Source organism: Mauremys reevesii, linkage group 25, assembly GCF_016161935.1.
Source record: "Mauremys reevesii isolate NIE-2019 linkage group 25, ASM1616193v1, whole genome shotgun sequence".
Lineage (NCBI taxonomy): Eukaryota > Metazoa > Chordata > Testudines > Geoemydidae > Mauremys > Mauremys reevesii.
Window position 1 is genome coordinate 8186310 of NC_052647.1, and position 22993 is coordinate 8209302.

Here is a 22993-nt window from a genome sequence, read left to right on the forward strand (position 1 = left end):
ATAACCACAGACAAATACACTTAGCATCTATTGTTCATTTTTGAATGAGTTGATGATTGCTAGTCTAATGCGTCTCTTTGAAATTCACATGCACGTGAACTGTCTTGATACAGTAGAAGTGTCTCTTGTTAAGTTATTATGGGTCATACACAGGTTGACTGGTCTGCCAGTGTCACAAATGCATTCTTGGTTCTTATGCTCCCAGGATGCTAAAGCTGAATTTCTATGTAATCCGCTAAGAACATAAAACATAAGAGTGGCTATCCTGGATCCCCCAGAAGAATGGTTCATCTACCCAGTATCCTGTCTTCTGACAGTGGTGGGTGCCAGATGCATCAGAGGGAATGAACAGAACAAGGCAATTGTCAAGTGAACCATCCCCTGTTGGACAGTCCCAGCCCCAGCGTCTGGCAGTCAGAGGTTTAGATACATCCAGATCATAGGGTTGCATCCCTGACCGTGTTAGCTAATAGCCAGAGATGGACCTATCCTCCATGAACTCATCTCATTCTTTTTTGAACCCAGTTATACTTTTGGCCTTCACAACATCTCCCTGGCGATGAGTTCCACAGGTTGACTGCATTGTGTGAAGAAATGCTTCCTTTTTTTGTTTTAAACCTGCTGCCTATTAATTTCATTGGGTGACCCCTTGTTCCTGTGATATGTGAAGGGCTAAATAACACTTCCTTATTGACTTTCTCTACACCAGTCATGAGTCTATAGATCTCTATCATAGTCCCTCTTAGTCGTCTCTTTTCCTAGCTGAAAAGTCCCTGTCTTTTTAATCTCTCCTTATATGAGAAGTTGTCCCATACGCCCAATAATTTTTGTTACTCTTCTCTGTATTTCTTCCAGTTCTAACATATCTTTTTTGAGGTGAGATGAGCAAAACTGCACGCAGTATTCAAGGTGTGGGGGTACTGTAGATTTCTATAAGCGGCATAATGATATTTACTGCCTTATTATCAATCCGCTTCCTAATGGTTCCTAACATGTTGTTAGCGTTTTTGACTGCATGTGGAGCAGATGCTTTCAGAGAACTGTACACAATGACTCTGAGGTCTCTTCTTTGAGTGATAACAGCTAATTTAGACCCCATCCGTTTGTATGTACAATTGGGATTATATTTTCCAATGTCGTTACCCAGTTCAGTACAGGAATCAGAGGCACAATGTTACCAGATGTGCCCATTACTTTGGGAGGCTCATTAATTAGGGTTACTCTTCTGTGGGGAAGGGAGGGTGGGGCGGTTCTGTAATTCTATTACTGTGTTGCTTATGTCACTTGTGTGTTCTACTCCTTCCTTCTACAAGTCCCCTCCCAATGGAGCTCTCCTGCAGGACTAGGTTCCCCAGGGCTAATAAGTAGAACTAGACGAACATGCGTACACACACTAGCAGAGCAAGTCAATCAGCACTCCCCAGCTGATCCCCTCATATGTCCCTGCATTCAGTGGGCTGGGCTGAGCAGCACTTTCAAGCTGGTACCCTCATGTGTCCCTGGTCTCAACAGGCTGGGTTCAGCAGCACTTTCCACTGCTCCCCCCACCCACTTATGTGCCCCAAGTTTAACACATTCCTATCACACTTTCACATTACAATTGTACTGGTAGTAACCCACTTGATGAACAAACCCCACTGTATTTTGGGGCACTACAGGGATCTTTAGCTTAGGTACAAGAAGCGTCGCTGCAGAGTAAATGGGGGAAGCTAAAAACACAAAAGAGTAAAATTCAGAGAGAGAGAAGCAACCAGCTGACCCATAACAGTTATTGATTGAATCATAGTGATAACCACACCAGGAGGGCTAAACAAACATAACAGCTACATTTTAAAGGTTAATACCTGAGGTAGGAAAGAAAACAGAGAGAGAGAGAGATGGATCCCACCCACTCCATGAGGCTTGAACTGGTCGGGGTTCCCAGGTGATGGTGGTCGCTCAGGGTCCTGAGTGCTGGAGACAGGCAGAGCCCCCATCACGATCAGTCAGGAGATGGAATCCCAGTGGAACTGATGCAGAGTTTGGGCCTATACATCAGAACCCTTACCTGGGCATAGGTAGGGGTTTTGTTGAGAAAATACAATGGTTCAAGGGAGAACACTAGATTTGTTTATGGGTAAACTGATGGCTCAAGGGTTTTCTTTAGGCTAGTCAATAGGAGCTGATCATTCTTGGCTATGGGTGTTGTTTTCTTCCGGGGAGCTCACAAGGCAACTAGGCTGCTTCAGTATTTTGGGATATGAGTCAAAGATTTATTACTAGAATTGGTCTGATAATTGCTGAGCTGAGTGTGTGCAGGCGTAGGTTCATTAGCATCTGGAGCAGGGATTCCCATGATTCAATGCGTCCCTGCTTTTCTGGTCCCAGAGTTCAGTGCGGTTCTCTGTTCTTCATTCTTTATGCTAATCCCTATTCCATCTTTCATGCAGTTGAGGCTAGAGAGTTGTCTCTGTTCTTCATTCTGTATGCAAATGGAGATGTCTTAATCTTGTCACCCTTGTCAGGAGGCATCTAGGTGTGTCTCCCCAAATCCTTCATTGTTCTCTGCAAGCCTTTTCTCTGATCGGTTTTGGTTCAAACAGAGATGGGAATTGGGGTGTCCTTCAGGAGTCACACAAGCTAGATACTGTGCCCTGGTTCCCCAAAAACACAGAGCTGACTGGTATCAACAATAAAGATGGCAAGTGAAGTCTAGTACAGCTGGAGAACGTTCATTCTTCATTCTTTTTTAATTAGACTCAGGAAACTTTTCATCAGTTTGGATCTCTGATTGGAGCAATAGCACCATACAGCTGTGATTCACTGGCCACATCTCGTCAGTGGGTGGTTGACTGTATCAGCTGCCTTCTCTGTATACAAGGTGAGAGACCATTAGCAGGTATAAGTAATTCTTCAGCTTCTTTCACTGTTGTAATGTCCATTTTCTGCCTGTCTAGTTCTTTCTGTCCTGTCTGTTGGCACTTAGATAACAGAGTGGTGGGCATCTTGTAAATAGCTCATTAGAAGAGACGATTATGATGTGTAAAGAGTGTGGCACACTTCTGGGAACTGTACAAATAATAAATGGTCTGCACCAGGTAGATAACTGCTCAGTTCCTTAGGGCTTCTCTACACAGGGACACTAAGGAGAGTTAATCCAAATGAACTAAAGGTGTAAATTTTAAAGTGTCATTAAACACGTGTGGATGCTCTGATTCTGAATGAAAATGGCCCTTCTTAATTTAAGTGAATTACATGAATTAAACTAACCTGAAAAAAGGCCCCTTAATTCTAAATAAGTGTGTCCCCAGAGGTGTTTAATGAAGTTTAACTAATGCAGTTTGAAAATGAATTTGATTAGCTTTCTTGACTTCTCCATGTAAACAAGCCCTTGGTACTAAACATTTTCATTCTCTTTACCCTGCCACTGGCTGTATTGGAGGGGTTTCCTGGAATAATTCTTTAAACAAAAAGTTCTTGCAGCAGCCCTCTGTCATGAGCATTCAAAGCTATTGGAGTAAGTGTAGGCCATTTTCCCCTTTGTGAAAGAGTGGGACGGGGTAGGCAATCTATGGCACGGGTGCCGAAGGCGGCACTCAAGCTGATTTTCAGTGGCACTCACACTGCCCAGGTTCTGGCCACCAGTCCGGGGGGCTCCGCATTTTAATTTAATTTTAAATGAAGCTTCTGAAACATTTTAAAAGCCTTATTTACTTTACATACAACCACAATTTAGTTATATATTATAGACTTATAGAAAGAGACCTTCTCAAAACGTTAAAATGTCTTACTGGCACGCGAAACCTTAAATTTGAGTGAATAAATGAAGACTCGGCACAGCACTTCTGAAAGGTTGCCGACCCCTGGAGTAGGATGTTCTTTTCACCTAATGGGATAGATCTTGGTTATTATTTAAGGCCATTTCCAATTAGGGTGACCAGACAGCAAATGTGAAACTCATGCAGGACGGGGGTGGGGGATAATATGAGTCTATATAAGAAAAGACCCCAAAATTGGGACTGTCCCTATAAAATTGGGACATCTGGTGACCCTATTTCTAATTATTATTAATCAGTCCTAAAAACAGTGTTGGTGATTCACAAACAGAATAAGGGATTCCAGTCTTTGAGTGTACAACATAGAAATCCCAGCATTGTTTAGAAGTGACGGATGAGCATGGGTTTCCTGCCGAAGGTTTTGTCAGCCCCATCTTGAGAGTTTGGTGGAGGATTCACCTCTACATTGGAACCTCACATCTACCTGCATGAGTTGTACTTGAATGTGAGATTAGATGTAAATAGTGAGAGCAGAGACACTACTGAAACCAGACACCCCCAGAAAGCTGCTCCAAGCTGAATACGATGCTTGTTCAATCCTGTATCAGTCACAATAACATACCACTACTGTTAACTTTCAGACATTTAGGGTGTAATCCCGACTCCATTATAGTCAACAGGAGTTTTGCCATTGACTTTGATGGGGCCAAGATTTTACACTATGCTGATAACAGCCTAGCACATGGATCCTCCTGTATGAATATCCATGCAGTAGAGGTTCAGTTTCATTAGTCGTTACAGTACTTTTTTTCCTTTTCTCCACTCCAGGCCAGCCCATGAACCTGGGGTCAGCGGAGGAGGAGCTGAGATGTCTCCGTGACGAACTAACAGCAGCTCCGGACCCCGAGGCTCTGTTTCAGGCATCTTCCAAAATGGCCAGGGTAACTGACTCAAAAAACTTGTGCGGATGTTCTAGTGACCAGGCACCCTTCATTTTACATTTACACTTTCATGATGCCTTTCTGTACTTGGAGCGAGCTGTGGGTGCGGGGCATTCGTTGCTAGTAACCAGCAAGATGCTTTTCATAGATGTGTGCCATGAATGCCATGTAAAATCCAGATTCCACAGAATGTTGCACGCCCATGAAAATGCACACGCAGATGCACACACATGTACCTATCCAGCTATCCATGAGAAAAAACTGTATTAGTGGAACATCAAGCTGAGAACCCATCCAGTCTTCATTCTGTCACCTTGTGGGTTTGCCTATATTTGTGAGCATGCCTCTCTTGACTTCATTGTATATGTTGTAAAAAGATGCAGTGTATCTAAGAGAATACAAACTGGAAACTTACCTCCTGCATAGCCGGTACAATGTTGTGCTAACTGTGCAACAGAAGCTTTGCCTCGAACCTGATCTCATTAGTGTAGAATACAAAAATGTAGTATATAGACTATGGAGAGAATTTTAATCCCAAATGGCTAGCTGGACATGAGGCTAATTAACAAATTGTTAATTAATCAGAGGGGTAGCTGTGTTAGTCTGGATCTGTAAAAGCAGCAAAGAGTCCTATGGCACCTTATAGACTAACAGTCGTATTGGAGCATGAGCTTTCGTGGGTGAATACCCACTTCGTCAGATGCAATTTGCTGATGCATAGATCTTTTTCCATAGAGAAATTAGGCCTCCATTTTTACAAGTGCTGGAGCCAAACATCATTGCAGTCTCTCCTGTTTTTGATTTATTCCCAGGTTGTTAGTGAGTACTTTCCCCCAGAACAGGCCACAGCCTTTATTGAGGCCACAGTGGAAAGTATGCTGTCTGCCAGCCCCACCTGTGCCACGGCAGCTGGACTGTGGATGAAGGTTATACTGAAGGAGTGTGGAGATGCCATGCTCGATAAGGTAAAACGGGAAACTGGAGAGGTTTTCTGCCTAAACTCGAGGCTTTTAGATCTTTGCCCTCATGTGTAATGAACAAAAATCTTGCTGTTTCTCCCCCTCGGACGTAGAGTCGATTCCATCTCTGTTCTCACCCTAAACTAGGCAACGGCAGAATCAATAGCAATAGACAGAGAGAATCCAAGGGAAAAGGAAGATGGTTGGTTATTTATTTGTCTGGCTTGTTGCCACAGTATTCAGCCAAGAAAGGCTTGAAAAAACAGACTCTGGGGAAAAGACAAGAAGACAGAATGACTGGCACTTGGAGGCATCCAGTTCTTAGGAGGCCTATGGCTAAGGGCTACCTGGATAAAAATAGTCCTGTAGTCATTCCCAGTGAGTCTGGAGCCTGAGCTCTTGCCAGGTTTCAGAGCCTGGGCTGCAGCCCGAGCAGGAACAGCTACACTTTTAGCCACATAGTGCAAGCCCCTCAGGCCCAGGTTGACCTGAGCTCTGAAACTCACTGCTGTGGGATTTTTTTAGTGTGTAGACGTACCCTTTAAGAATAGAAGGAGGGAGGAGAAAACTATAGTGTCTTTGGGATCCACTATTTATATGCCTTATTCTGGAGCCCAGTGCGTTAGGGCTAGATGAAAGGAGCACTCCACAAATCTTCTATCAAGGCTGGTGAAAGGCCTCAGGACAGGGAACCCTCGCAGCAGAACTGCCACGTTTGCACAGTGTTTGAAGATGTGAAGGGCTAGGAATGAATGAGAGGTCGTCACCTGTTCATAGTCCCAGGCATTTGCACACTGTGTTTAAAGCACTTGCATATTTTGTGCTTGTGGTTGTTTATGAACTGTGCATCCTTCGAGGCAAATGGTTGCATTTGGCTGCTTAAATCACACCTGCAAAATCTGGGCAAGCAAAGCCTTCTTTTGTGCATGCCAGCTGGTTTATTTAATGCATAGCTGGGCACCACCACATTAAATTACCTGGTATGTACAGGGAAACCCCGCTCAGGGGCGGCTCCAGGCCCCAGCACGCAAAGCGCGTGCTTGGGGCGGCACGCCGCGGGGGTGCTCTGCCGGTCGCCTGCGGGAGGTCCACCAGAGCCACGGGTGCCACCGTGCTTGGGATGGCGAAATGGCTAGAGCCGCCCCTGACCCTGCTATAATGCGCCCCGTAATAATGCGAATTCGGCTATAACACGATTGTAAAGTGGCTCCGGCCGCCCCAGGCCAAAAAAAAAAAGCAGCTGGAGCGCTGCGGAAGCGCAAAAGAGAGAGAGAAAAAAGAGAGAGAGAGAGAGAGAGAGGCTTTGTGAAGGGAGAGGGGCTGGAGTGCCCCCAAAGGGGAAAAAAAAGCAAAAAATGGAATGTGCCTTCCCCACTGCCTCTTCCCACCTGCCCCCGCTTACCCTTTTGGTGAGAAGAGCCACTCTCTCCCCAGCTGCTCCTCTCTCTTCCTCTGCCCGTTGCACATCTCCCCTGCTCTCCCCAAGTGTTTCCCTCTCTCACCGCATGGCTGAGAGCTCCCGCTGCTGGAGCTCCACCCTTTCAGTTACTGCGGTGGGCAGTTCGCAAATGCAAGTAGTTTTCTGCCCAAGAGAAATCGACCGGCTTGAAACTGACCAGCTTGAAATGGTAACCCCTGCTATACCGCGACCCCACATTTAGCGCGATCCAATTTTTTGGACCCTGATCATCGTGTTATAGCGGGGTTTCGCTGTATGTGTGTGTGTCAGTGTTAATTTTTACAGCCAAGTGTGGGCAATTGTTGTGGGTTAAAGTTACACAGACATATTTGAACGTTTGTTTCTTGAGGAATTTCTAAAAAATCAGCAAATGTCTAAATAAAGGTTTTGATTCTGTAGAATGAATGGAGAGAAAGAAAAAGGGACATTTCTTTCTGGTTTTGTTCCTTCCAGGTGCCAGCTATTGTGGATATAATATATAGCCACATGGCTACTATCCAGGAGGGCAGCTTGAGGCAATTCCTGCTGGAGGCAGTGTCTATTTTAGCTCACCATCACCTAGAGGCAGTGATCTCCAGCCTACTCAGCAACCATCTGCCAATGGACAGGTATATACCGCTACCTATTGCATTCATCTTGGTAAAACATGGATCCCACAGCTTTGCTGGGAGATGTAGGGCTTTATTTAAGCAGCAGACATTTTGGGATAATTCCTGATGGTTAATAGCCTGGGTCTTTCTCCAGGAAGGTCCAAGAGCATGGTAAGGTGGGGTGTGGAGAGAAATTAAGTGTCATTCTGTTTCCATTAATTCATAACTGCTTTGACATCCTAAAGACCTAACTTTACTGGTATAACTGGAGTGTATTGTTAGAAACATCTACTTCTCTAGCAGGGCTGGCTCCAGGGCTTTTGCTGCCCCAAGCAGCAAAAAAAGGGCGGGGAATAAAAAAACCCTGCGATCGCGATGTGCAGCTCTACTCCTTTGCTCTGAGAAGGGTGAGGACCAACCGCCAGTGCCACGAAGACCCAGATGTGCTGCCCCTCACCATTGCCTGCCCCAAGCAGCTGCTTGCTGGGCTGGTGCCTGGAACCGGCCTGGCTCTCTAGACACCTGAATTGACCTCACTTTGGAAATTAGCAATTGCTGTTGATTTCCTGGTAGCATGACAGCTTCAAGTCAATCCCTGGCTGATGATAAAGAATAGGGCCAATATTGTCATCAGACCGCCGCTTGGTATCGGTCAGGGTGTGGCTGCTAGAATAGAGTTGCTGTCCTTGGGATTTAAAACTGGACTGGAAGCAGATCCATCATTTCATTTAAAGGTCCCCAACTGGGTTATCAGTTATCAGTGCTGGAATCTAAGACCATAAGAACGGCCATACTGGGTCAGACCAAAGGTCCATCTAGCCCAGTGTCCTGTCTTCCGACAGTGGCCAGTGCCACATGTCCTAGAGGAATGAACAGAACAGGTAACTGTCAAATGATCCATCCCCTGTTGCCCAGTCCCAGCTTCTGGCAAACAGAGGGTAGGGACACCCTTTGTGAAGGGGAACTAGGATGGCCATGAATATTCGTTCTCATAATTGTATGTCCAGTTAGTAGAAATGTGGCTTTTCTTTCATCCACTTGCCTTCCAAACCCTGGATCTTTGGGAGCCACATGCTCAGGATTCCATATTTACTGGGAAGTGGTAAAACAGGAACTGAGATTGGCGCTCTGTGTCCTGTCCTTTGGAAGTCTAGTATTAATGGTTAGGCTGCAGTAAGACTAGGTCACTTAACCTAGTTCTGTAACTGGAAACTCAATATTTAAACAGGAGGAGCGTTAAAGGAGGACAGTGCTCCTAACTTTCTCCTCATAGGCAAGGAGAAAAGTTGGTCTTTACTTAAATAGGACACATTCAGTCTGAGCCACAAAAGTGTCCAGGGGTCACATGTAACTTCTGTTAAATTGCAGTTACACCAGTGAGCTGTGGAGATCTCTGGGGGGAGACCCCTTGCTTGCCACTCAGGTCCTACAGGTCCTAATAGAAAAAATAAAGACGTCAACAAGCCAAGAAGAAAGCATCACCTCAGAGACTGAAACTGACAGGCATTTGGCAGCTGCTGAACCTCTCTCAGTAAGTTAGATGACAGACACGCCTTTCAGGCTTTCCTCTGCCCTGTGACAATCCTGCTGCTGGAAAGCTAGAAGTGTGGTAGAATATTGCTGTGTGGGCACTTCTCCTCTGATGTACTGTTTCCCTGAGTCCAGCTCTGCTGTCTGTGGAACAAATACGCAGTTTTAGAGTATGTGGCTGATTTACTTAATAACATCTGGCAATTAGAGAGTCTTTGAACCAGGTTGCTCACAGTGCTTTGCAAATATTCCTTAGGACTCACAACATGCCTTGGTAGGTCATACACATTTTTACAGATGTGGGAAACTGAGCCACGAGTTAAGGGAGTTGCTTGCAGTCATTCAAGTTACCGGCAGAAGTGAAAATTCAGTACAGCTGATATGAGAAGGGGAGAAGAGGATGTGATGGTGTTGGGAGGAGATCTCATTTTTTACCATGCTCTCCTTTCAGGCAACATGTGCCATCTTTGAGGTGGTGTCAGCACAGCAGTCGAGCAAAGCTGTGCAGGAGCTGCTCCCAGAGTTGTTTCCTGTTCTCCTGCAGCAGGTCAGCCGAACCTCAGGACAAAGATGCCTTTGCCAAGGATAAGCAGCTGGAGCCTATTCCAAAAGACCAACAACATACTGAGGGCAACCCTTGCCGGTAATTAGAAGGAAGGGAGAGAAACAAAGAATTCCAATAGAGTTGTGTGACACTCCCCAGGAATTTCCAGGGTTATGAGGCACCTTACCATTGCCTGCCCTTAGAGTGAGGAAGTCTTGTCTGTGTCTGCTGTGGGTCAGTTCCTAAAATGACCAGGCTCTGGCAAAACAAGCACTGCCATCCAGGCCTCCTCAGACCCCAGTCTCTTTGTACAGGTTAGTGATAGGCACACACCAACCCCCGAGTCTTCTGACCGTTCCGTATAGTGTCCAGACCTTTATCCACTGAACACCCACAGAATTACCGGTCGTGCTGTTCCTATGGAACAGTACACACCAGTTTACTTCTTATACTTTAGACTCTATACTTTATACTTTATTACTTATACTCTATAGTGCAAAACACACAGCACTTAGATATATTTATAGGGCAAACAAGAACAGAGATGGTCAAAGAACAGAATTTCCAGTGACAGTGAGAAAGAATGCAAGCAAAAAATGGTTACATGTCAAATGAAATCATAACATGGTCCTAGAGACTAAACTTACCCAACAGGTTAACCTCCTGTCTAAAGATGTTTCTCGCCCAACGTTCTCAACCAAGCCTGATAGTGACCCCGCTGTCCGTCTCGCTGTCCATCTACTTCCTAAGTGAAAGATGCCAGGGTGTCTTCTTTGTCCCCCAAATATACTAGAGCAAACCTTTGAGGTGTACCCCAAAATTGGGTCCCCACTCCCTGTCTCCTTCCTGTTACTTTTCTTTCTTTGAAGTTCTCACAGTCCTGAACTGAATGTGAACCCTACATGCTTAATTTACATGTAAACAAACAGATGGAGAAACATTTCTTGCCTTAAAGAAAACCTTTCCTGGTGACTAGTCCCTAGACACAGATCATAAGAATGTAATTTTCAATGCATAGACATGGCTCTTTACACAGCATCTGTAGATGTGTTTCACAATGATATTGGTGACATGAGCTTTTATTTGAGACTCATATGGCAATCTTTTAGTGATCTTTTAGCCCCTTAAACCACTGACTCACTCTGGGAATGTCCGCCTCTGCAAATTCCTCTGTAATTTTAACTGCGGGGTCCAGATTAACTGGCTGGTGCCACGTAACCTATACTCAGATATGCTCAGGGTGACTCTGAAGAAACTTCCAGAATCATGCAGTCCATGATCTCCCCCACAGTTTGAGTATGTGGCCTTACCAGTGAGTGGTCCAATCTTTCAATTTCTATGCAAATGCACAGAGGCCTAATCCCTCAATCCATCTTTCAACTCTCCATTTCTGGCAGTACTTTTCTGTGGACAGGCCCCACCTCGTCCAGCATGGCTGCCTTAATCACGTCCTAATCTCTTGCCCGCTAATCACTAAGAGCCATATATGTGCTTCCCCGGTTAAATGGGGTGTCAGTCGAAAGGCCCACATTGTTCTGTCCTTGTGAGGTCTCACCGCTGCTCCTTTAAGAGTAACCAAAACCAGATCAGGGTTGTTCGCAGGTCCCATTTTACAGAGTCTGATCTCCTGTGCCTGGTTTCCATTTCCTGTCACGGGACTTGCCAGACTTTGGAGGAGTTGTTGCCAGACCTGGGCTTGTTCCTGTATAAATTCCTGAAGGCTCTTTTGCTGTTAAACCTACCAGGCAAGCAAAGGCTGTTTTTCTGCCTGGTGGGATTGTTAGAAGGTCTGTGGGGTCTTCTACACCAGCAGTTCTCAACTGGGCCGGTTTTAGGGGGTCCGCCAAGCAGGGCTGGCAGTAGACTAGCTGGGGCTTAGGGCAGAAAGCTGAATCTCTGAGCCCAGCCAGGCTGGAGCCCTGAGGCCCAGCACCTGCACTAAAGCCCCAGCCCCTGCACCCTGTGGAGTTAAAATCTAGAGCCAGGAGCCCCAAACTCTGATGCCTGGCAGGGCAGAGGCCTGGGAGTGGGCCATGGAGTATTTATAGCTTGTTGAGTTGAGAGGAGGCTCAGAAACAGAAAGTTTGAGAACCCCTGTTCTAGACTTCTCCTTGATGCTTCACCACCCATTTCAGTGTGTTCCCTCCATCACCCGGACTGCCAGACCTCTACCCTGGCTTCTCCAGCAGGCTCTCCATTTGTATAGATAACAGGGAAATCCCTGATGAGCCCCCAGCTGTGACAGAGAGGGGTGTTGCACCCCCACATCTTCTACAAACACAGACCACGTTGAGACTTTCTTGCTTGTAAACACCAACGTGAAGTCTATTTAATCCCCCTACCAATACATAGCACCTTTATCTTGTATCTCAACTTTCTAAACTCTTCTCCAAAATGGGGGGAAGGTGTTTCCACTCAGAGAGCTCACTTTGTCAGGCTCTCCCAGCTTTTTGTCTTTCTGTTTCTCTTTGGGTGACCAGACAGCAAGTGTGAAAAATCAGGACAGGGGGTGGGTGGTAATAGGCACCTGTATAAGAAAAAGCCCCAAATATCGGGATATCTGGTCACCCAAGTTTCTTTCTCTGTCTGTTCCCCTCAAAGGGCTCCTGCCCATGTCCTTTTATACAGTTTCCCTGTTAATGGAATGATTGGTTCCATGACTCACTAGCCCCAATCTGACCTCGTAATCAGCTACACCTCTGTCCAATCAGGCTTTCTGTAAGGAACTGAATTAGTACTAATAGTGACCAGAGTGCTGACTCAAGTGCATACCCTCAGCACTCTGTCACATCATATCTGGAGATACAACCCCAAAATATCCACTAGTGATCACCACATTCTATGCCCCCCAGTTTTTGGGTCCTGATCGTGTATCTTTTTTATATCCTTGTACTCTGCTAGTATCCATACTCCTTGCAGAAAGTGAAAAATGACTGCAAAATTTTGTCCCTAGCAAAACTAGTTATATGAGATGTATGAGACAGAAACATACCTCCTGGCATCAAGTCCTTCCAGGGACACTGGTGTACAGGATATTGCCAGTGGATGAACTGTCGATGAACAGCAGACCTGACAAGTAACCTGGGCTTCCTGACTCTGTTCAGGCTGCACCTTCCTACTGATTGCTGCAGTTCTGTGCCTCTCTTTCCCCAGGTTTTCTGTCCAAGCGTTAGAATCTGTGCTTTCTAAAGCTGGGAATGAGAGACTGGTGAGAGTGCTCAGGACGCAGAAAACATGGATTCTGCTTGAAAACCCCCAGACTCACCATGAGGAGTGTGTCTGCTGGTGAGGTAAGAGATCTAAGAGGCATGATTTTATCCTTGGGAATCAGTAGCAAATAGAGTGGCTGAGAGGAACCTCCAGTTTATAGCTTTGTGGGGGGTGCCCTGGGTGGAAACACACAGCTCCCACCCATAGATATCAGAGCTGTCTGCTCAGAGCAGCTGAGTTTTTGAAGTGTGCAATCGACCCCATAAGCGGTTTTTTGCCTTCCAGTGGTCTGCTAAGATTTGGACTAATAACACTTGAGATCATCCAGAACCTCCTCCCTGGGTGAATTCCCCAATGGAAAACTTCGAGTCACCGGCACAGCTTTCCTTGCCCAGGTAAGACACAGGGCTCCGAAGAGCAGTTTCACCATTAGACCATTGTCTGTTTGCCTTTCTTTTAAGGAGTTGTACAGTTCAGTTCATAGGAGTAACTGTCATTTTAGATAGTAGACTGGGTCCCCCTTTATATGGAAACCTGACAAGGAACTTCATTCTACCTTTCGGAGTCATTCTCTCGCTGATATTTGTATTGCTGTCATTGCCTATACTAGCTACACAACCACAGGTGCTGGCTGAGAGAGATACAGACAGAGTTTGAAGTACTGGACCTCTTCTGCCAAGTCCCAGTGCTGATACTAACCAACAGCTCCTGGTTTTGGTTTCACTCAGCAGATCTTGGGAATGAACCTAGTGTCCTAATACTATAAAACAAGCAACATACAAATACATTCACATCTGTCTTAGGTTCTCATGACGATTGTATCTGAGTACCTCAAAACTCTGTAATGTATGTATGTGTCCCCACAACACTCCTGGGAGGTAGGGAAGCACTATTATTCCTATTTTACAGGCAGGAGCTGATGCACAGAAGGGCTAAGTGATTTGCCAAGGTCACCCAGGAAGTCTTTGAGGAGCAGGAATTTGAACCTGGGTCTCCTAAGTCCTAGACAAGTGTGTTAACTGCTGGACCATCCTCCTTTCTACAGCCCTCCTCTAACATCTGCATCATATTTCCACTTATGCTAAGTAACTATCTTAGGGGCTCATCTGGTTCTAAGGAAAACAATCGATCTGTGCCTGGGATGGGCTGTTCCTGGGCTTTGAGGCTCCTTACAAGAGGCCCCATGGTCCTACTGCACCCTGCCCCAGGAAAGAGCCTCAAATCTCGGTCTGTCTAGAGAGGCCTCATGAGAGCAGCCAATCGGAGCCCATCAGGCTCAGCTAAAAGGAGCTGCAGGGCCTTAGCAGGTCAGTTCCTGCCAGGAACTGGAGGGCAAGAAACGATGCTGCTCTCTGGCCACAGAAATTCCAGGGATTGCCAGAGTTTGATTCTGGCAGCATTTGCTTAAGTTGGGTTTGCAGGAAGAGAGTCCTTAAGAACTTGAACCTTGAGGTGAGGTGAAGCTAAAAGTGGCTGGTAGGAAAAAGCAACAATGAACTGAAATCAAGCGGTGCCTAACTACTGTTTACAGGGTCCATGGTTTGGAACCCAGAGTTATGGGCAGGCCTTGGATCCCCTACCACTTACAGTGGCATAAGCCCCAGGAAGGGGACAATGCTTACGGAGAGCTTGAACAAAGAGCAGAATTTCAAGGACCCAGAGTTGGGGCTGGAGACCCTAGTGAGGGCAATGGGACTGTTCTTGACTAGCCCAGAAGGGGTTCATTTGGACTTTGGGACTTAGCCAGAGGCCTGAGCCACAGAAGACTCACTGAGGTCAGCTGGCAGGGTGCACCAGGGGTGAGAAAGGACTGTGGTACCAGACCTGGCCACTAAGGGGCTCTCAAGAGGTGAGTGGATCCCTATTATAGTGCCCAAAAGGAAAGCTGCATGTTTTTAAGACATTTCTCATTTGTGTGGAATGATAAAGTTAGTGTGTTATGTGCCACGTATCAGAGGGTAGCCATATTAGTCTGTATCCACAAGACTGTGGCTATAGGAGGACTCCTTGTTGTTTTTAGTGTATTCTATGCCGGCTCAAATTCTATTCCCAATCTTAAGGATCATATTGGTGCTAATGGACATGTTGATTTTATTTCAGCTAATGACTGATCCCATGCTCAGGGAGAAGAAGTTGCTTAAGAGTGTCTTGCGCATCTTGGAAGAAAGGTCACAGGATAGGAACAGCATTGTCCGTCAGATGGCTGTAAGAGGCCTGGGAAATATAGTCAATGGGGCGCCTGTGAAGGTATGAGAGAATACTGAATAGGATGCAACATAAGTAGAGAATCCAAGGGAAATAATTGCTCAGAGTTTACAGAGGCTGCACACAATGCACTAGGCCAAATTCTGCTCTCTCCCATACCCTAGTCACCTTTTTGCAGTCAATACAGAGCAAGCTGGATCCTTTGGTAAACTGGGCATAAGCAAACAATGTGCACTTTAATGTAACCATATGTAAATGTATACATCTAGGAACAAAAATGCAGGCCATACTTACAGGACAGGAGACTCTATCCCAGGGAACAATGATGCTGAGAAAAAACTTGAGCCATGGCAGATAATCAGTTGAACATAAGCTCCCAATGCGAAGTTGTGGCCAAAAGGATTGAAATGATCCTTGGAGGCATAAATAGAGGAATCTTGAAGAAGAGTAAAGAAGTTATTTTCCCTCTGAATATGGCACTCATGTGAGTGCTGCTGGAATGCTGTGTCCAGATCAGATGTCCACAATTCAAGAAGGATGCTGATAAATTAGAGGATTCAGAGAAGAGTCACAAGAACTATCAAAGGATTGGAAAATATACCTTTAGTGATAGACTCAAGGAGCTCAATCTATTTAGCTTTACAAAGAGAAGGTTAAGGAGTGACTTGAGGACAGTCTATAACTACTCACATGGGGAACAAATTTTGATAATGGGTTCTTCACATTAGCAAACAATGGTATAACAAGATTCAATGGAGAAAAAGGAAGCTAGATTAATTCAGACTGGTAATAAGGCGTACATTTTTAATAGTAATTTTAATTAATCATTGGAACAATTTACCAAAAGTTGTTGTGGTGGATTTTCGGTCACTAGCAATTTTAAAATCAAGATTGGATGTTTTTCTAAAAGATGTACTCTAGTTCAGAGACTATTTCGGAGAAGTTCTATGTTATGCAGGAGGTCAGACCGGATAATCACAATGAACCCTTTTGGCCTTGGAATCTAAGTAACTAGAAATCTAATAATAGGATTATGCACGTGTATTATGTTACCGAGTTTGGCTCATTGTAGCTAGCACCTGGTCTGAAATATAGCTATAGATCTCAGGAGGAGAGAGGGTTGATGAAATTCCCACAGCTTCATAACTGCTAAAGAAAAGTTCTTAGAAGTGTGATCAGTGATAAGTTTTCTTTAATGTCGTATGTTTGTACAGGTGAAAAAATACAAGAAGTTTCTTCTGGACATACTGATCGGGGCCTTACATGACGTTTTCAGTTCTGAAGTGATTGGTGAGAGCATGAAAGCACTGGCCAAAGTCCTGAAGGAGCTGAAAGAGAAGGACATCGGTTCTTCCTTCAAAGACCTCACCGAACAGATCCGGGCCTACTTTGACGATGTATGTGAACAGAACTCTCCAACCCCAGTTCAACCGATCTTGATTAGACTCGATTTACGATGTGTGATGTGGACTCCCTGGGCATTGCTCATGTCAGAGTGCAGAGATTTTAGGCCCCAGGGAAGGGAAGTATTTTACGGAGGAGGAGAACATTAGGAGGATGGGGATGACATCCCTGCTCCCACAGTCTCACCCTTCTGTTCTTGATTGCCACTGAGAACCTCAAAGAAAGTCTGAATACTAGATTAGGTAGCTAGATAACCATGAAAAGGGGGTTACAGAGTGCAATAGAAAGTGTTGGGCCTGCTCTATACCGTTTTTATGTGAGAGGGTTGGAATGATAATTCTGTTTTGCAGAGAATTTTTGAGATTTCAAATTTTGGTTTTGTTCCTATTTGTGGGAACCCCTCCCCCAAACTTCAGAACTCCTTGTGAAACAGAATTACTATTCTCAACCTAGCTCTGTTGGAAGCCTTGGCCCGGGGCAGTCTGCTCTCAGACTATCCTGGTGCTGGGAACCCAGGAAACTCTGGGAGCTAGAGGTGCCAGGGAGTTGCAAATTTGAGAGCTAGGACCCCCAGGGTCATAGAATGGAAGGGACCTCAGGAGGTCATCTAGTCCAACCCTCTGCTCAAAGCAGGACCAATCCTCAGCTTTTTTCCCAGTTCCCAAAATGGCCCCCCAGGGACTGAACTCACAACCCTGGGTTTAGCAGGCCAATGCTCAAACCACTGAGCTATCCTTCCCCCCAAAGCTGGGAGCCTGGAAGCCTATGATCCCAGTCAGCCTGCTAGATTGGCTGCCAAGGAGCTGGATGGGTGTACTGGCAAGACACCAGGCAGGTTTCTAAGGACCCTGCCTGGCTTCTGGAGGAATTTCATCAAAATTGAACTGTCTCTAAAATATTTTCATGAATCAGAAAATTCGAATAAAAAATTGGTTAATTAAAGTTTATCTGACTAGCTGTAGTTGCAATCACTTTACTTTAGCGTAGAAGAGACGGCTGTGTGAGGTGCGTGATGGGATTGTCCCTTACTTACCAAGTTGTGGGGCTTTCTTGGCTGTAGGAGAATGATGGTCTTCGCTCAGTGGCCTTTGTCCTATTTGGCATCCTGGCTCAGTTGACAAAGAAAAAATGGAAGGCCTATTTCGCTGAGCAGGTTGAAAGAGCTGGGTCATACTTCTGCTGCACCTGCAAGACCCAAGCCCGAGGTTTCAATGGTAAGACCAACAGTGACTTATTTACTAAGCCAAAGGAATCTTCCTCCCAGTGCCAGGGGAGCACTGCTATTCCTGCTTGTTGTGGAGGCCCAAATTCTCCCCTCAGTTCATTGCCCTCCTGCTGAGTCACTTCCAGCCAGGTTGGTCCATGGCTGCCTCACCAGAATCCAGGATAGGTCATGGGTCTGACCCCTACAGGTCTCTGTTCCTGTCTGACTCTTCACCCCAGGCCCCTGCCTCCCCAGAACAGAGGAGAGACCACAGCTGTGCCTGGTGAAGCAGCTTTCATCGGTATATCTGTTCCCAAAAGACATTGATGCTACCTCCAGGTTTCAGTGGAAGCTCTCCCCTCTATTAGTCATTCCTGCATGTTTCTGCCAGTCACATCCAGATGAATCCTTTTTTGTCCTGGAATAGATGAGCAGTCACGCAGATGAGTTCCCTTTGATTGAACACAGCACTCGGTAGGGAACAAGTCAATGGTGTGACGCTCTTTTTCAGGAATGCAGAGCTACATTTCACCTCTGTTTCCCGTTTTTGGGACTGAAGAGACTCCAACATGCGATCAATAAGCACCTTGGTGGCAGAGCCGAGCTGAAGCCTGAAGAGCTCCAGGTGGACATTTGCAGACACCTTGTGAGTGAGCTGTTGAACTGTAGGAGATTATTGACTGGAGGGTGATGGGAAATGTAAATCTGCCCCAGATTCCCATTTTTTCCACTTCTACCCAGCCACCTGTTCTTGCTCTTATTTACCTGTGGTTCATAAAAGCATGTGCTGGCAGTCAAAGGGCACTTCTAGCCAGAGAGAGCTCATGTGTCCCTGATTTCCTCTAGGCCAAAGAAAATGCAGAACTGCTGGAGAACTTGTATAGCACAACCATCGCGTCCTTCAGTAGCAGCTGGGAAGGGATCCGGGCAGGTGCCGCCAACTTAGCTGGTGAGAGATGATGCCCAGTGTCCCTTTTGATATTCCCATTGAGGGAGACAGAAAAAATCCCACTGTGCAGCACTGAGCTGCCATTAATCTCTCTGTGCCTCAGCTTCCCACCCATAGATGGAGATGTTAATGTCCCTACCTCTCCAGGATGGTGGTCGGAGGAATTCATTAGTTGCTATAAAGTGCTTGGGATTGTTGCAGGGAAGCACGGTGCAGTCATTTCGTAGTAGTGCCTGGGACACTGTCACGTAGGGCATGGTTACACTTTGAGCTGGGGGTATAATTCCCATCTTGATGAGACACACCCGCACTAGCCCTTTGTGCTAAAAATAGAGAGTAGCTGCGGCGGCAGGAGCAGCAGGAGGTTTAACCACCCCAAGTATGATCCCATCCAAACCCCAAAGTCTATTCTCACAGTGGCTGCTCCTCCCACGGCTTGTGCTGCCTTAGCTACATTCTAATGCTAGCGCTGTCAGAGCTAGTGTGGGCCTGTCCCATTGAACTGGGTGTGATACCTCTAGCTCAAAGTGCAGACCTACCCAGTGCTGTTCAGTGCTCCTCACTGTGACTTCATCACTGGGAGGCAAGCAGCCCACCTCCCCATAGCGCCTGCTGTTTCACCTTCCTGGCCACAGCACCTTGTCAAGGAAGCATTAGGTTCCTCCTGTTTGGCCCTGTGGCCTCTTCTCCCTAGCACACCCATGTGAGACAGGCAGGCATTGGGGCTCACCTATCAGTCACCTTGTGAGATCCTTCTTAGAACTCGCTTATTCCTGGCCCCAGTCCTTTGCTCAGACCACTAGACCAAACACTATCTTAGTATGTCTCCAATAACTGACTGCAGTGGCAAGAGGAGCACAGACTGTTTCATCAAGCAAATGGGTTTTATGTAAACATTCTTTTTAAAAAATGTCTCTCTCATTCTCTTCAGTGTGGACTCTAAACTGCTCTAGCATCCTCTTGCCCACAGCTCACCCTTAGGCCCACAGTAGGAGACCCCAAAGACCTGTCTAGGGGCTGCTAATATCACTTTGCACTCAACAAGGGAAGGTTTTATTGTTATTGTTGTTATTTATTTGACATTGTGTATTTAGGCATCATCCTGGAACACACAGACACTCAGCGTATGAAATGGCTGGACCTGGAACATCTGCTGATGTGTAAGTGATAAATACAGCTGAAGTCCTGCTCATTAATGAGTTATAAAGGAATTTAGCTGACAAGCAGCAGTAACCGATACCACTGGTGCAAAGTGCATCAGCCACATCAAAGGACAAATTCACTCTTGCCCAGTAGAAAGTCAGCCTTAATTTCCCTGAAGGAGGAAGCTGCAGAAGGTGTGATATGAGTCAGTGCATCTCCTGGTTGTCCTGGCAATGCCCCTCCCCAGCCAGTGCTCTCCACACTTTGGGCTTTATTGGCTTTCTGTGGACTCCCCAAGTGAGAAGTAGCCACTTTCTGCTACCCCAAATTTCCCACCAGCAATTTTGCTTCCAGTAGGTGCCCTGTATCATGCGCAAACCAGCTTGGACCTGGCCTGTGTTAAATTCCAGGTTGAGTTGAGCTCAGGCAGTGGCTCCTGAATAGAGCTGGAAAATAACTGAAAAGTGGAAGCTATTGAAACAATGGACCTTCTTCCATTTGCAGCGGAGTGGATGACTTTCTGGTAGAGTCAGGGTCTCCCCACAGTTGGGAGCATGGAAGGGACCCAATGAGGGACCCTAAAGCTTTGTTTGTATTGGAGAGCTGCTGTCGTGTGGTATTCAGAAGTAATAAGTCTCCAGCTATTTCAGGCACAGGTGACTATATGAAAAGTGAGGCCTATTCATCTCTCATGTATTTTCCACCCCAATAGAAGGACTGAGCCCAGTTTCACATTTTTCCATGTGATCATTCTGCTCAGGTACTTCAAGGTTCTGTGATCACGCTTAGCTGTGATTTGACAGTCTGTTCACTAACGTGATGTCCTCTGTAATTTCAGCTCTCCGGGTCCTAGAGAAAGACCCAAGTCCCACTGTCCAGCTGGTGGCAACTGAGCTCATAAGTGACATCTGTCCTGGCCGGCGCTTGGCGAATGAAGCAGAACGGAGACAAACAGAACAAGGCACTCCAGTGGTATAAGGGCCCTACCATCAATCAAATGTTAATCCCACCCCTTGACCCCGGCAGCAAGATGTGTCATGTGACCCCTCTAAGGACTCCTCCCACTGCCATCTACCGATCAGGGTGGGTTTCGCCCCAATAGGAATGCCCCGAGGGAAGACTTGACCAATCAAGGGGAGTTCCGGGGCAGGTGACCTGTCCTTTGTGTGACCCCTCTAAGAACTCCTCCCACTGCCATCTACCGATCAGGGTGGGTTTCAGCCACTGGGGATCACTCCAAGAGGAGATTTGACCAACTGGGGGGAATTCTGGGGTGGGGTGACCCATCCGGAAGTGCTTCATGTGACCCTTCTAGGAACTCCTCTCACCACCCTTTACCAGTTGCGATGGGTTTCAGCTGCAGAGGACTGCCCCAAGAGGAGAGTTGACCAAAACAAGGTAGGTTCTCGGAAGGGGTGAACCTCCCAGAAGAGGGTTGTGTGACCCCTCTAAGAACTCCTTCCAATGCCCTCTGCCAATCAGAGTGCAGCACATCACCTCATAAGTCCCAGCGCTGGGCAGAGGAGGCCATCTCTTACCAAGAAGACGTGTTTTATGAATTGTGGAAAGGCTGAGAGGAGACATGGACTCCTTTACCACTCCTCTGAGAACTTCAGACTTTGTTTTAGCCCCGAGGACCTTTGGGCTTGTATGGATAAAGCGCTATAGCAGTTACAGTTCCGAGGAGGGCCCTTTGACTCGACCATTGATAGATACCTCAGGACCCGACCCCGAACCCTCGTGAAGAACCCCGATGAGTGTGACGACCCCCCCCAAAAGTGGGAAGATGATCATGGCTTGGGGGAGTCACTGGTGGACAAGGTGAACGGGAAAGACGTTGCTCAGGTAAATGAATGATTAAGAAGCGATGGTCGATCATGGGGGTATAATGGGGTTAGGAATCAACTTGGCATTGCATAAATCTAAGAACAAGCAGAGGGTTGCTTACACTGTTTTTTGTCTGAAAATCTCTCAACAGCTCGACGATGCCTTTCAAGAGGCCTTTGAGAACTTACACATCGGTAGCCCTGTTGTGCATCAGCTGTTTTTGCTCCTGTCTGAGATGCGGATCTCAAGAGGAAAATCCGGAAAAGGACAAAATAGAAGAATGAACCAGCTCAGAGTCTTTCGTTGTAAGGGTCATGGCGTCCATTTTTACAGGTGGCTGTCAAAGGTTGTGTTAAACCAGGCAATTAATTAAACTTATTTAAATGTGTCCCTATGACTGTATCCCCTCCATACTTGCGTTAGTAAAAGACGGTACCAGGAACAGTCCTGTCTCCACAGACAGCTCTGTTAATGAAAATAGATTACATCCCCAGGGATGCTGGGAGCTTTGGTGGGGGAATCCTCTTTTTGAGTGGCCAAAAAGCACAGTAAAACTTTTTAAATAGAAGACAGGTAACAGCTTAGCTTTCAGATCAGATGCTTACACTTTACACAAACTGGCTCAAATACATTTTAAAAGAAACAAGACCATTGTTTCAGATGTGGACGCGCAATGGCAGGAAGATCTGGTAGATGTGCACCGGTTCTCCAAACACAACAGAGGCTTTAAGACGTATTATCTGACTTTATAAAGAGTGACAACCGGAGCTTTCACAGAACTATACGTACCAGTCCTGCTGATGTTAATCCTTCACATTCTCTGAAGATATGGAAAACAGTTTATAGAGATGGTTTTAAAATAAAACCAGTTGTTGCCCCTTTTAGAAAAGGCGACCACGTGAGACTATCTAAAGTCAAAGGAGCCTTTGAAAAAGGTTATGAACAGACGTTTACTGATGAGCTATTTATAGTGGATGAAGCCTTAACCAGGAGCCAGAGACCTGTATACTGATTAAAAGATTACGAGGGTGAGACAGTTACTGGATCTTTTGGCCCTGAAGAATTAAATAAAGTTAACCCCAAAAAAGCCAGGATTTACTGGATTTAAAAAGTTCTAGCGGTTAAAGGAAAAGGGAGAAAAAGCAGCTACTGGTGAAATGGTTTGAGGAGGCGATAAGTTTAACAGCTGGGTGGAAGCTTCTCAACTCTGTGACATTTAGACGTGAACAAAACAAACAAACAAAAGATTCCTCCTGCAAAGACAGAGAGAGAA

General features: G+C 46.1%; 2 protein-coding genes and 1 long non-coding RNA gene across 3 annotated transcripts; all 3 read left to right on the forward strand.

Moving 5' to 3' along the window:
* Window positions 1–2805: 2805 nt before the first annotated feature.
* Window positions 2806–8115, forward strand: LOC120391224 (maestro heat-like repeat-containing protein family member 2B). Its single transcript, XM_039514696.1, has 5 exons — window positions 2806–2860; window positions 4584–4696; window positions 5509–5661; window positions 7568–7622; window positions 8111–8115. Exons 2-5 carry the CDS (start codon window positions 4592–4594, stop codon window positions 8113–8115), a joined length of 318 nt encoding a protein of 105 aa, XP_039370630.1. The 5' UTR covers window positions 2806–2860; window positions 4584–4591.
* A 5241-nt stretch (window positions 8116–13356) lies between these two features.
* LOC120391225 (protein maestro-like) lies at window positions 13357–17827 on the forward strand. The gene is made up of 5 exons (XM_039514697.1): window positions 13357–13383; window positions 15089–15235; window positions 16408–16590; window positions 17658–17784; window positions 17817–17827. The coding sequence occupies exons 2-5, from the start codon at window positions 15092–15094 to the stop codon at window positions 17825–17827; spliced, it is 465 nt and encodes a 154-aa protein (XP_039370631.1). The 5' UTR covers window positions 13357–13383; window positions 15089–15091.
* Window positions 17828–18036: 209 nt separating this feature from the next.
* Window positions 18037–19904, forward strand: LOC120391439. The gene is made up of 3 exons (XR_005591313.1): window positions 18037–18447; window positions 18648–18750; window positions 19845–19904. It is a non-coding gene; the product is annotated as an uncharacterized LOC120391439 (long non-coding RNA).
* The last annotated feature ends 3089 nt before the right edge of the window (window positions 19905–22993 follow it).

What these genes read in the sequence shown, in the direction of transcription:
- LOC120391224 (XM_039514696.1), top strand. Translation starts at nt 4,592, where the DNA reads ATGAACCTGGGGTCAGCGGAGGAGGAGCTGAGATGTCTCCGTGACGAA. An exon ending in CATCTTCCAAAATGGCCAGG is followed by an intron (nt 4,697 to 5,508) that starts GTAACTGACTCA and finishes ATTTATTCCCAG; the next exon opens with GTTGTTAGTGAGTACTTTCC. An exon ending in GAGATGCCATGCTCGATAAG is followed by an intron (nt 5,662 to 7,567) that starts GTAAAACGGGAA and finishes TGTTCCTTCCAG; the next exon opens with GTGCCAGCTATTGTGGATAT.
- LOC120391225 (XM_039514697.1), top strand. Translation starts at nt 15,092, where the DNA reads ATGACTGATCCCATGCTCAGGGAGAAGAAGTTGCTTAAGAGTGTCTTG. An exon ending in TCAATGGGGCGCCTGTGAAG is followed by an intron (nt 15,236 to 16,407) that starts GTATGAGAGAAT and finishes ATGTTTGTACAG; the next exon opens with GTGAAAAAATACAAGAAGTT. An exon ending in TCCGGGCCTACTTTGACGAT is followed by an intron (nt 16,591 to 17,657) that starts GTATGTGAACAG and finishes TCTTGGCTGTAG; the next exon opens with GAGAATGATGGTCTTCGCTC.